At 37.4% G+C, this 13,805-nt stretch overlaps 1 protein-coding gene across 1 annotated transcript; it reads right to left on the bottom strand.

Annotated features, from left to right (window-relative positions):
• Positions 1-12,463: 12,463 nt before the first annotated feature.
• Positions 12,464-13,276, bottom strand: LOC114046957 (olfactory receptor 2D2-like). The gene has a single exon (XM_027867605.1). It carries the CDS (start codon positions 13,274-13,276, stop codon positions 12,464-12,466), a length of 813 nt encoding a protein of 270 aa, XP_027723406.1.
• Positions 13,277-13,805: the final 529 nt, after the last annotated feature.

The raw sequence follows: 13,805 nt of genomic DNA, 5'->3' as shown, positions 1-13,805 counted from the left end.
CACACTCACTTTGAACCTTGCTAAGCTAAATCTGTGATTCATCAGAAGACTTCCCCTTTCTTGTATGTATTTTCATTCACCTGCTTTTCAGGTCTCTTTTATATGTTGTCTTCCCCCATTAGAACGCAAGGTTTTAAAGGGAAGGGACTGTTTTTATTTTTCCTTGTATTTGTGTTATCAGTTCTTAGCACAATGCCTGGTACATAGTAAGTGTTTAATGAGTTATCCAATGTAAGCAAATCTAATATACCTGAAAAATGACTGTTATGAAAGTTTTGGTGGACATGAGACCCCTACCATCCATCCATCATTCCATTCTTTCTTCCTTCCTCCCTTCCTTCCTTATTAATTCCTTCTTTCCTAACTTCCTTCCTTCCTTTCTTCCTTCCCTGTTTTAGGTTAGTGTTCAATTGAGTGGATCAATCAAATTACCTCCCATTACCTAAAGTAAGTGATAAACCGCTACAACCTGGTACCTTAACCAGGTGGGAACTTATCTGAATTGAATCAACTCAATCAAAGGCATTCCAACTAAGTGTGAAAAGGCATTGATCAATTAAGTCTCTGATGAACCTTTGAAAGAAATTGATGTTATTTTGCCCAGGAAATGCTCAGGTTTACTGAGGAAAGTTGATCACTCCCTAGGATCATCTATAAACCACCAAGACATTTAGGTCCATGAAATATTTGAACTGACTGAGCATCTGTCAGTGGAGAGGGGAGAGAGTTGCCTCTGAGAAGAAATCAATTTTGGGGTAAGAAAGTACCCCAACCTTGGCTTTAGCCTCCTTCCTCCTCACTAACTTTCACCAATCAAGAATGTCATGAATTTTGGAGGTTTGGAGAATTTCCTAGCTTCCCATTGATGTCTTAGCTGCATCTCTGGAACAGTTGGTAGCAATGTCTGTTATGAGAGCCATAATGGACACAGATTCATGGATTTATAAGGACCCCAGCTAAGAGGTTGCCTAAAGGCAACCTCTTGAGTAACCCACAAAGGGAGAAAAGAATTTTTAGCAACAAAGAGCTGTGATTCACCTCTTTGCTACATTTGCTTTTTTAACTGAAGCCCAATTTCCCAATTGTATGTATTGGTAGGATATTCTGTTAAAGGTTTTGGAGGAATGCTTTGTAATAACTTACACTACTTTAGTAAAAAAATCCTTTCAAAAAGTTAATTAAAGTTAATCTATAAGTTAATCAAGTCTAGCTGACTGTTAATCAATTGACAACCATGTCAGGAAACACACTAGTGGGGGTTCATGAACTACATAATGATAATCTACCCCTGTAGCCCTGAGGGATGCAACTGAGCTCTGGAGACCTACCTCATAAGTGCAAGTGGGAGTCAGCATAAGGAACTCAGAGATTTTTATGTACTATATCTAGCAGTATGATATCTGAGTCCAAGATTATGGGGACTGCAATTTCTTTTTTGGGGGGGATCTTTCATTTTTATTTTTCAACTTACAAAGAAGGTATACAATAAAACACGTTTTTTAAATATAAGCGCCTAGGTATGAGGTAAGTCCTTTCTCTAGTAACATTTGCTGGCTTGACACATCCCATAACTTCTAGAGTAATATTTAGAGCTAGAAGGGACTTTTGGGTCTGTCTAGTCCACCCTCCTAATGTTACAGTTGAAAATATTGACACTCCGGCATGTTAAGTGACTCTCTCAAAAAGCTATAGCACAAGTAGTAAGTTAAACTGTAGGTTTAACTATTGTTTAGGTAAATATTATCTTTTATTTCTACTTTCCACAAAAAATCTTGTCATTTGGTGATTGATACTGGCCCTGAACAAAATTTTTCTGGTGCTTGCAGTCTGGTCTTAGCTGTTGCTCACTTCTAAATCACTTGACACTGTGTGGTTAATAGATCTGCTTCATGCAGCTCCTGCTTTCTTTGTTGACTTTCTTTTATCTTACCCCAGTAGAACAGAAAAGCCTAGAGAAAAATCAAGCTCATCTTCTATTTTTCATTCATTATCTCTCTTCTGAGGATGAAAAAATTAGTTCTGAAAGCCATGTGTCCACCTAATTTCTTTTTTAAAAATTTTCAAATGTTTTATTTTTTCCAATTACATGCAAAAAACAATTTTAAAAATTCATTTAAAAAAATTTTGAGTTCCAAATTCTTTTTTTCACTGTCCTCCCATTTCCCTGAGATGGCAAGCAATTTGATATAGCTTTCTACATGTGCAGTCACACAAAACATATTTCCATATTAGTCAGATTATGAAAGAAAACACAAACAAAAAAAAGCCCAAACAGAATAAAGTAAAACAAAAAGGTTTGATCTATATTCAGTCTCCATCAGTTCTTTCTCTGGGGATGCAGAACATTTTTCATCAGAAGTCCTTCAGAATTGTCTTGCATGATTGTATTGCTGAAAATAGCTAAGTCATTCACAGTTGATCATTATACAATATTTCTCTTACCGTGTGCAATGCTCTCCTGTTTCCTGCTCACTTCACTTTGCATCAATTTGTGTCAGACTTTCCAGATTTTTCTAAAAACATCATACTTATCTGTTCTTATGGCACCATAAAATTCCATTACAATCATATACCACAACTTGTTCAACCATTCTCCACTTGATGGACATCCCCTCGATTTCCAATTCTTTGCCACTACAAAAAGAGATGCTGTAAATATAAGTTCTTTTCCTTTTTGGGTGACTTCTTTGAGATAGTAACCTAATACAAGTGTTCCTGTGTTAAAGGGTATGCACAGTTTTATAACCCTTTGGGCATAGTTTCAAATTGTTCTCCACAATGGTTGGATCAGTTTATAACTCCACCAACAGTGCATTAGTGTCCCAATTTTCACACATTCCTTATATTTGTCATTTTACCTTTCAGTCACATTAGCCAATCTGATAGGTATGAGGTGGTATCTCAGAGTTGTTTAAATTTGCATTTCTCTAATCAATAATCAAAAATAGAGCTTTTTTCATATGCCTATAGACATTTTGATTTCTTCATCTGAAAACTGCCTGTTCATATCCTTTGACATTTATCACTTGGAAAATGACTTGTATTCTTCTAAATTTGACTCAGTTTTCTATATATTTGAGAAATAAGGCCTCTATCAGAGACATTTATAAAATCCCCACCCCAGTTTTTGGCTTTCCTTCTAATTTTGGTTTTGGTTGTGCAAAACCCTTTTAATGTGATGTAATCAGAATTATCCATTTTATATCTTATAATACTCAAAGGCTTCTTATCTCTTGTTTGGTCATAAATTCTTCCCTTGTCCATAAATCTGGCAAGTAAATTATTCCATACTCTCCTAATTGTCTTACGGTATTATCGTTAGTGGTAGTAATCCAAGCTCCTTTGCCTTCTGGAATATCATATTCCAACCTCTCTGATCCTTTAATGTAGAAGCTTCTAGGTCCTATGTAATCCTGACATAATCCTATATAATTCCATGACATTTAAATTGTTTCTTCCTGGCTGCTTGCAGTATTTTCTCCTTGACCTGATAATTATGGGATTTGGCTAAAATATTCCTTGGAGTTTTCATTTTGGGATCTCTTTCAGGAGGTGATTGGTGGATTCTTTCTATGACTATTTTACCCTCTGGTTCTAGGATATCAGGGAAGTTTTCCTTGCTGATTTTGTGAAAGATGCCACATAAGCTCTTTTTTTGATCATGGTTTCCAGGTAGATCAATAATTCTTAAATTATCTCTCCTGGATCTGTTTTCCAGGTTGGTTTTTCCAATGAGGTATTATACCCCAGTGGTGTGGAGCAGGCAAACACCAATGGCAGGACCCTTCATATGCCTCAGTATAGTCAGGGGAAATGGCAAACCTCAGCTCTGAGAACTATCCATGTGCTTCAGTGTAGCCCTGGGCAAACAGACAGCCACCAGCAGCCAAACTTCCCTAAGTTTCAGTGTATCCCTGAGAAATGCAGAAACACCCCGCTGGCCTCAGTACATGCCAGACACCACCACTAGGACCCTAGCTTAGCACCAGGTAAGCTGCCAGAACCCTATGCCCTCTAGCAGCAGTAGCTACCACCTACCCTATGCCCTCATTGCAGCACCAGATACAAGGGGCCTTAGGGAAACATCAGTGCAGCACCAAATAGCCAGAGTGTGCAAGCTCTGGCACCAGAAGCCTGAGACAGTGCCCCTTCCACCCTGGGAGCAGAGTTCAAATTTCAAAGAAAGGACAAAATTCAAAAAAGATGAGCAAAAAACAACAAAAAAGAAATCTGACCATAGAAAGTGACTATGGTGACAGAGAAGATGAAGACACAAACTCAGAATAGAACAACATTGTCAAAACACCTGTGGGCAAAACCCTAAAGAAAAATGGAAAGTAATCTCAGGCCTAGAAGGAACCCATGGAAGAGCTTAAAAAGGAGCTTAAAAATCATATAAGAGAGGTAGAATAAAAATTAGGAATAGAAATGAGAGAGATGCAAGAGAATTATGAAAAAAGAGTCAATAGTAGACAGCGGCAAGATGATGGAGTAAAGGCAGAGACTTGCCTGAGCTCTCCCCCAAATCCCTCCAAATCCCTTTTAATAATGACTCTAAACACATTCTAGAATGGCAGAATCCACAAAAAGATAAAGAGATACAAATTTCCAGCCCAAGATAACTTAGAAGGTCAGGAGGAAAGGTCTGCTGCACCAGGATGAGAGAGGAGCACAGTCTAGCACAAGCTGTGCCAGCACAGACTGAGCCCCAGCAAACCCAGAACAGGCCTTGGGGTGATTAGATCAGTGGTAGCAGTGCCAATTTCCACACCTCTCAGCCCACAGAAGCCAAGGACAACTTAGAGGGTCAGCAGGAAACTTCTGTTGCACCTGGGTGAGAGTGGAGCACAGTCCAGCACAGGCCATTGTCAGCACAGCCCTAGCCCCAGCAAACCAACAGCAGGCCTTGGGAGCCACTGAATCAGCAGCAGTAGCAGCTACTTCTGGTGCTCTTAGGGCATAGGCAGTAAGAGGGTTGAACAACTGGTCAGAAGATTACAGGAGTCTCTTTGCTAGCACTGAGGCAGGACTCTGTTGCATTGCCCAAACTCAGATCTGGGTCCCAGTCCTAGGCGGTAGTTCCAGAGTGAGGAAGAATACTAGTACACTAGATAGCAAGACCATAGTGGAGAAGCTACCCTCCTCCGAGTTCCAGGGTAGAAAAGAGTACTTGTGGTCACTCATAGACCAGAACACAGGCTAGGAGAGTACCAAACTCTTCTCCTTAGATCTTACCACCTCGGAAGAATTGGAAACTTACAGGTCCCTAGAAGTATCTCTGAAAACAGCTGCACAAAACCCCTGAAGCTTAGGACAGTGTGCCCTCCATCCTGGAAGCACAGCCCTACAAAGAGTCAAAAGTCAAGCAATAGGCTGGGAAAATGAGCAAATGACAGAAAATAATTCTGACCATAGAAAGTTACTATGGTGACAAGGAAGATCAAAACACAAACTCAGAAGAAGATAACAAAATCAAAGCTTCTACATCCAAAGCCTCCAAGAAAAACATGAATTGATTTTAGGTCGTGGAAGAACTCAAAAAGGATTTTCAAAATCAAGTAAGAGTGGTAGAGGAAAAATAAGGAAGATAAATGAGAGTGATGCAAGAAAATAATTAGAAAAGAGTCAACAGCTTGGTGAAGGAGACACCAAAAAAAAAAAAAACCTGAAGAAAATAACACCTTGAAAAATAGACTAGGCCAAATGGCAAAAGAGGCCCAAAAAGCCAATGAGGAGAATGCCTTAAAAAACATAATTGGCTAAATGAAAAAAGAGGCACAAAAATTCACTGAAGGAAAAAAAAATCCTTTAAAATGGCCAAATGGAAAAGGAGGTACAAAACTCATTGAAGAAAATAATTCCTTAAAAATTTGAATTGAGCAAATGGAAGCTAATAACTTTATGAGAAATCAAGAAACAATAAAACAAAACCAAAAGAACGAAAAAATGGAAGACAATGTGAAATACCTCATTGGAAAAACAAATGAGCTGGAAAATAGATCCAGGAGAGATATATTAGAATTGTGTATTATGGTTATGTGTCTTAACTGTCTACAACACCTCATAAGTAATGACTGTTGCATAGATAAACTTTGTATGTCCTTAGCACTAATTTCAATATGCTGCATACAGTAGGTGCTTAATTAATGTTTTTGAATGAATGAACTAATTATTTAATGCTTTGGCCTCATTTTTCTAAGTTTCTGGACCAAAATTTCTGAGACCATTGCTCTTCTCCAGGGCAAGGTTATTGGAATAGTATGGGAGCATTGATATGGGGTATGCTATCAGTAATATCAGCATCATGTAAGCTACCTTCTCTTTAATTCTAGATGAACTTGGTCAAGAGCAGAAGAAAGATGAAGGGAATGATGATACCACTGTCCATGCCTCACACAGTCTCTATAATAAATCTGAATGGACAGTGGAAATAAACACTAACTTTGCTGAAAGTGTGGTTTATTGTTTGAGATCCCACCAGGTATCTTTTTAAATGATTGATGATGGTAGAATTTATTAACAAATTGGGAGGCATTGCTTGGAATTGATACATTCTTCCATTTTGTTTATAAACATGTACATGCCTCTCTCATCCTTAGAAAACCTTACTTGACCCAGCTGTCTCTATTTGCTATCATAATATATCACTTCTGTTTTTGAATTTCTTGAGTAAGCCATCAATAAATGACATTTCTATCTCCTCTTCCCTCATTCGTCTAAATTCTCCATAATTAGTTTCAACCTCATTATTCAACTATGCTACTCTCTAAAGTTATCAATGATCTCTTAATTGCTAAATTTAATGATTTTTCCCTTGATCCCTCTCCTCTCAACCTCTCTATATTCTTCGACACTGTCAAGTTCCCTGTTCTCATGTATATTCCTAAGTTTTCATGACATTGTTCTTTCTTGGTTCTTTTCCTACCTGTATCCTCCATCTCTTTTTCTAGAAATTCATCCAAGTCATACCCACTACCCATGGGTGTCCCACAAGAGTCTGTCCTTCCTCCTATTCTTCCTCTTGCTTGGTGATCTTTTCAGATCCCATGCATTCAATTACCATGTCTAGTGAGGTGACTCCCAAATTTATATATCAAACCATAATACCTGTCATGAACTTAAGTCTAGCATCACCAATTGTCTTTTAGAAATCTCATACTAGATGTCCCAAAACAATTTCATACTCTGTATGTCCAAAACTGAAGTCATTATCTTTTCTCAGGGCAAGGTGTATACAATCTCCTCAACCACCTAGTACATCCTATTCACCAGATTGCAAAAGTCTTTCTAAAATTCAAAACCTAGGACTGAACACAACTTTGCAGAAATATTAGCTAAAGTTAACAGTACAATGTGACTATACATTCCCTATCATGGTCATTGTATGTTTCTTAATGTAACCTAAAATAACCTTACATTTTTGAGCTATCATGTAACTTTGACTCATTTCGAGTTTGTTAAATCTTGATTTTCTTAAACTTTCATGCTTTTTCACATGAATGGTTCTATAACCTTATCTCCTGAATACTGTACTTACAAAGTTGAAGTCTTTTTTTAATCAAGATATGAAAGTTTGCATTTTTTCTTAAATCATTGCATTAGGTTCAATGAATCTTTCTTGGCTGCCAAAATATTTTTGCATCATGATTCTGCTACTCAACATGTTAACTTCCCTTTCTATGCTCTATGTTCTGCAAATTTTATTAGGTTTCCTTCTAGGTCTTCATCCAAGACATTGGTAATGCTTTTACATGGAACAGTCCAAGGAGAGATCCAATTAATACTTTTCTCCAAATTGACTCTGGGTCCAGTCATTCAAGCACTTCCAAATCCAACTAATTGCATAATCATATAACTAATACACTCTATCTCATGACAGGCTTCATCCATACCTTTGACGAAATTTGTATGAAATATGCTTCATATGTAATGCTTTCCTGAGCTACCAATTTTGGTACCATTTTCAAAAAGCAAACTATCTTCTCTTCTTGATGAAGCTACCTTACTGTATCCTTTTCTAAATGCTCCCAAACTATTCCTTTAAGACTCTGACAAGATGCTATTTGACCACAAAAACATGAGCCTGGTCATCACAGTCCAGTCTGGAAAGGGGAGCAAAGCTACTTTCAGCGACATGTGATCCTTGTCTAGATGGGAGTGCTCTTTTCCCACCATTTGTTTCATCCTTTCTTCGTGGTCCATCATAGAATCTCCCTTCTGATGCCTGGAAGAATTTGATCTCTACATAGATATAGTCAATAGAAGAACTGCCATGGACATGATCCTCAAGATGGCTGATTCCCAGTACTGCCAACAGTTCATCCTGCTCACTCCACAGAATGAGCTTTCTTCCACCAATTAGATTGATTAGAATATTCTTAATGCCAGACCCAGAAAGAGGCCAGAGAGTCATGCCTTTCTAGCCAGTCAACAAAGAAAAGGAAGAAGATTGAAGCTGATTTCTCATTAATGTGATTGTGCTACCTTCTCAGGATGGGCTTGTATGGATGGCATATTCTCAAAGTATCTCCAGTGTCAGGTGTGAAATTGCACTACTTCAAAGAATACTATTTGAGAATTAAACATTTTTCAGAAATGAAAAAAAGAATATGTTGTACAATTTTTTCTGAAATGAAAGACAAGTTTACTGATCTCTAGTTAGGAACCTCTACTCTTTTCTCACTTTGGAGAGTCACTCAGTCAATAATATTTGTCATGTGCTATCATATGCTCTCATTTAGTTCCTTATTATTTTCTCATTAATTAGGTCATAGAACTGAATTAAATAAAATAGAAATGCAAACAAACTTGTAGAAGTCTATTTTAAATTCACCTTCAAAAATCATTAAACTATGACATTCTCACAGTTCACATTTACATTATTTTGGTAAAAACTTGATATCCTTCAGTTATTTTGCATTTGTTACAATATATTTAACAACTGGCATTCAAATGCTATTAACCAGGAGGGCTAATATATTCCTGTGAATCAAAATCCCCCCTAGAGGTCGAGACTGTTTAATTAACAAGAACCATATCAGAATGCAAGCCACAAATCCAAACCGAAGAATAAACACTGCAGAATGCTATAGTTCTCCAGTGGCTGGTGACTAAAAGAGTCAATGTTTTACTTCTTTTGCAGGTCCCACACTCCCTCTTGGGAGTTGTTCTATGATCAATGAACCTTCTCCAGACCAACCCACAGCTGTTTGAGGTAGGTTTGTATTTTCTTGAGTTAGGCTGGAGGAACCAACCCCTTTACTTTTGGAGGAACCAGCTCCCTTACTATATAAAGTAACCTTTAATCAGAAGTGGCAAAAATGATTGGCATTCCACTCTGGATCAGTTTTGATTACAAAATCATAATCATAATTATCAACATCATTACCATCCTCATCTAACTACCATTCATATAGAATCTCAAGATTTATCTCCTTATCATCTCCTTATCTCCTTATCATCCCCCCCACTTTAAAAAACAAAAACTAGGAAACTGAATTGATAGAGTTTAAATGATTAGCCCTGTTTCAGAGAGCTACTAAGTATATTTATTAGCTGGATGACTCTTAATCACAAACCTCTGGGCTTGGTATTTTCATTGTGGCAGTTCATTCATTCCTGTTAGGGATAGGGATGTTAAAGGAGAATGCTATTTATTAAAGTTCTTTGTTGGTAATTTATCAAATTAATATTACATGAAGTTTAGGTCTTCTTATCTTATGAATCCAGTTATAATTGTACCAGGTCTGACATTTATTTTCTTTTTTTTGAGGTTTTAGGCCTAGAAAAGTTTTTAGAAAGAACCAATTCATTCATTTTTAATTCCTATTTCTTTATAACAACAATATATCAACTAACATTTATATATCACTTTAAATATTGTCAGGTTTTCTACATTCACCAACTCATTGGAGCTATTTTTAAACCTTTGGAAATTTGTGGAGAAAGGGAGAAGTGCTTCTGAAGAGGAGATCAGCAAACACTTCGGTTTTGAAAAAAAATTAAGGTAGGGTCTTCAAACTCTAAGCTTTTCAAAATGAAAGCAGTGGCCACCAAGAGTCAGCATGATTTCATTTTTAAAATATTATTAATATTAGTATTGATTAATAGTCATATTAATTAATAGTATTAATAATGATAATAACTAGCATATACTTATTATGTGCCAGGCACTGTCCCAACCACTTTACAATTATTATCTCATTTGATCCTCACAACAATTTTGGGAAATAAGTGCCATTATTATCTCCATTTTGCAGATAAGGAAACTGAGACTAAAGTGACTTGCCCTGGTTCACACAGCTAGTAATTGTCTGAGACTGGATTTGAACTCAGATCTTCTGGAGGCCTTCTTCACTGCAGGCCTATTGCTCAATCCACTGTACCATCTAGCTGACAAAAAAAAAAAGAAAATAAGTAATTCTAAGTATATGAAATTGAAAAGGTTTTGCACGAAGAAAATCAGTTCATCAAAAATAAGAAGAGAAGTGATCCATTAGGGGGAGCATATTTTCCCATATAAGGTCCTGATAATGAAGATATATAAGCAATTAAGGTGAATTTATAAGGCCAAAAGCTTTTCCCCAATGGGTAAAGGGTCAAAAGACATGAACAGTTTTTTTTTTTAAAGAATTGTTAGCTAGTGACAATATCAAAGATAGTGCTTACTATCTTTGGCCAGGCATTCTGCTAAGTGCCACTGTTACAAAAAACTAAAACTGAAAATCAAAATAATTTGATACCTGGCTTACAATTTTCTCTCCTCCCTAACTCCTGTCCTTATGTTAGAGGGCTTTACCTTGCATACTGATTCTTCCTCCAATACCCTAACCACTTAATTCCTCAACCTTTTCACTTCCCATGAGCTACACCTCCACCCCACCTCAGCCCCATACAAAAATGGCCAGAACCTTGGTCTTGTCATCACCCATATTTGTGCCACTTCCATATTCAAGAATTCTTAAATTCCCTTATCTAGTCATAATCTATTGACTTTTCACCTCTCCCTCTGCCTTCTCTTATATAACCTTACTTTTCACCTGCACTGTAACCTCAATCCTTTGACCCTTCTGTTTTCTCTCAGGTCATTTCTCTTGCACTCTCTCCTCTTCTTCCTATAGAGACACCTTGGTCAACCAATTCAATTCCACATTGTTCTACTTGCTTTAATTCTTATCTCCCTTCATCACATCACCAATTATGCTCAGCTAAGCTTCAGCCTTGTATCACTCCCACTTTTTGTCTCCTTTTTCCTTGTGTAGCTGAATGAAAGTGGAAAAATCATGCAATCATTCTAACTGGGTCCACTACAAATTTATGTTAAATTCCCTCAACAGAACCCTTACTGCCCAGCAATCCTACTATGCTTTTTCATATCTCTTTCTGTACTGGCTAATTTCTTATACCTTTCAAACGTGCCCATGGTTCCCCTATCCCAATAAAATCCTTACTTAATCCTTCCATCCCTGCTAACTATTATCCGATATTTCTTCTTCCTTTAGTAGTTAAACTCCTTGAAAATGGTGCCTATAATAGGTGCCTCCATTTTCTTTCCTCTCACTCTCTTCTTAATACCTTGAAATCTGGCTTTGGATCTTATCATTCCACCGAAACTGCTCTCTCCGAAGTTACAAATTAATTTAAAAAGAAGTTCACTGATCTCTAGTTAGGAACCTCTACTCTTCTCTCATTTTGGAGAGTTAGTCAGCCAATAAATATTTGTCATGTGCTATCATATGCTCTTGTTTAGTTCTTCACTATTTTCTTATTGCCATGGGTCCTTATGTCACAGATTGCTCTATTCTCCAAAGTCCAGTGTAGAATTTCTAGGACCTTTGAAAACTTCACATTGATAGCACTCTTCCCTGAATTTTTCATAATGGAAAAACTCCAACTAAATCTCTGGAGGGAATGACGCATCACCACAAACTTCTCTCAGTAATTGAATCATTGTAAGGATGTATAATAAATATAATATAAATACATAAATATATATACACATATAAATATATTTATATATTTGCATACATATATATATATTTACAGAGGGCAACTAGGTAGCACAATGGATACAGCACCGGGCTTGGAATCAGGAAGACTGATCTTCATAAGTTGAAATCCGACCTCAGACATACACTAGCTGTGTGACCCCAACAATATGTGAAAATGTGTGTATATGTGTGTGTGCTTAAGTGTGTGTGTGTGTGTGTGTGTGTGTATGAAACAAAAGGACAATATTTTCGTGCATTCCCTACTACCAGTCTTAGGGAAATGGTCATTTTCTTCCAGGGCACTAAATGATAAGTGTTGGAGGTAAGAGATGTGGTCAAATGTTGTTATAGAACAAGAATCAGGATTATCTCCTGTTTACTGCATTCCTGAATGCCCTCATTACATCTTTGTTCCTCAGGCTGTAGATGACAGGGTTAAGCATAGGGTTTATGACACCATAGAACACAGCAATTCACTTGATCTGTTCCCTAAAGGACTTAGGTGTCATGTAGGCAATTATTAGGGTCCCATAAAAAAGGATGACCACAAGGAGATGGGAGCCACAGGTAGAGAAAGCCTTGAGTCTTCCTGAGGTTGTCTTCATCCTGACCATAGTCACTATGATAAAGCCATAGGAAACCAGAATCAAGGACACAGGTATAAGAAGAATCACTACACCCTTGGAGAAAATGGCCATCTCTGCTTTATGAGAGTCTCCAGATGCCAGGGTCAAGAGAATTGGAGCATCACAAAAGAAATGAGCAATCTTATTGTCTCCTTGGTAGGGCAGGCATAGTGTGAATATGGTATCAACTGAGGATGCAACAATACCACAGATCCAGCACCCCAATGCCAATTGGCTACATATCTTCCATGTCATGATGAAAGAATAATGCATGGGGTCACAGATTGCCAAGTACCAATCATAGGACATCACAGCTAACAAAGAACACTGTGTAGCTCCAGAAATGATGGAAAGAAAAACCTGAGCTCCACATCCAATAAAGGAAATGACCTTCCTTCTAGTTAGCATGTGAACTACAGCTTGTGGAACTATGATAGTAGAGACACCAAGGTCAGCTAGAGATAAATTGCAAAGGAAAAAGTACGTGGGTGTATGAAGCTGTGAGTCAGCTAGAAATAAGTAGATGAGGAGTAAGCTCCCAAGCACAGTGCCTAAGTAAGCCCCCAAGAACAATATAATGAGCAGCAGCTGAGTCTGAGGGTCATCAGAAAGACCCAGAAGCAGAAATTCTGTGACCCAGGTACTGTTGTATTGGTTCATGTTAGAGGTTCCTGTTTCTTTTGAAAGGAGTCAAGGGATATTTGATGTAAGAATGTAACTTTAGCATCATAGAATCTTCTAGTTGAAAGGGACCTGAGATATCATCTGGTCCAACCTTCCACTGAACCATCAATATCCACCATGACAATATTTCCAAAGATCATTTTCACTGATGTGATGTGTACCCTAAGAGAAGAAAGACATTTCACTGTTTGACACTCAAAACATTTGAAAATATTCCCTTATTTAATAATCCAATGTTGACACATATCATGGCGCAGTAGAAAGGACATGACTTTGCTAGTTTGTAAGTCTTATTAGCAGGCATAAGGCTAGTGTCAGACAATGGCAAAGTTTCAGGAAGGAGAGAAAGCATCAGGGAAGGATACATTGAAACAGCAAGGCAGAATCATCAAAATAATCTCTGCTTTTAGCTTCTTTATGTGTTTGGTAGTTGGTCAAAAAGTCTTGTTGTAAAGGACACTAATAGGAGACTAATAGCTAATGACTACTCTTCTTTTCCTCTCTT

This window comes from Vombatus ursinus, unplaced genomic scaffold (assembly GCF_900497805.2).
Source record: "Vombatus ursinus unplaced genomic scaffold, bare-nosed wombat genome assembly UNPS02014786.1, whole genome shotgun sequence".
Lineage (NCBI taxonomy): Eukaryota > Metazoa > Chordata > Mammalia > Diprotodontia > Vombatidae > Vombatus > Vombatus ursinus.
This window is presented reverse-complemented; position numbering and strand designations above follow the sequence as displayed.

Excerpts from the sequence above, each read along its gene's own strand:
- LOC114046957 (XM_027867605.1), bottom strand. The coding sequence starts at position 13,276 with ATGAACCAATACAACAGTACCTGGGTCACAGAATTTCTGCTTCTGGGT.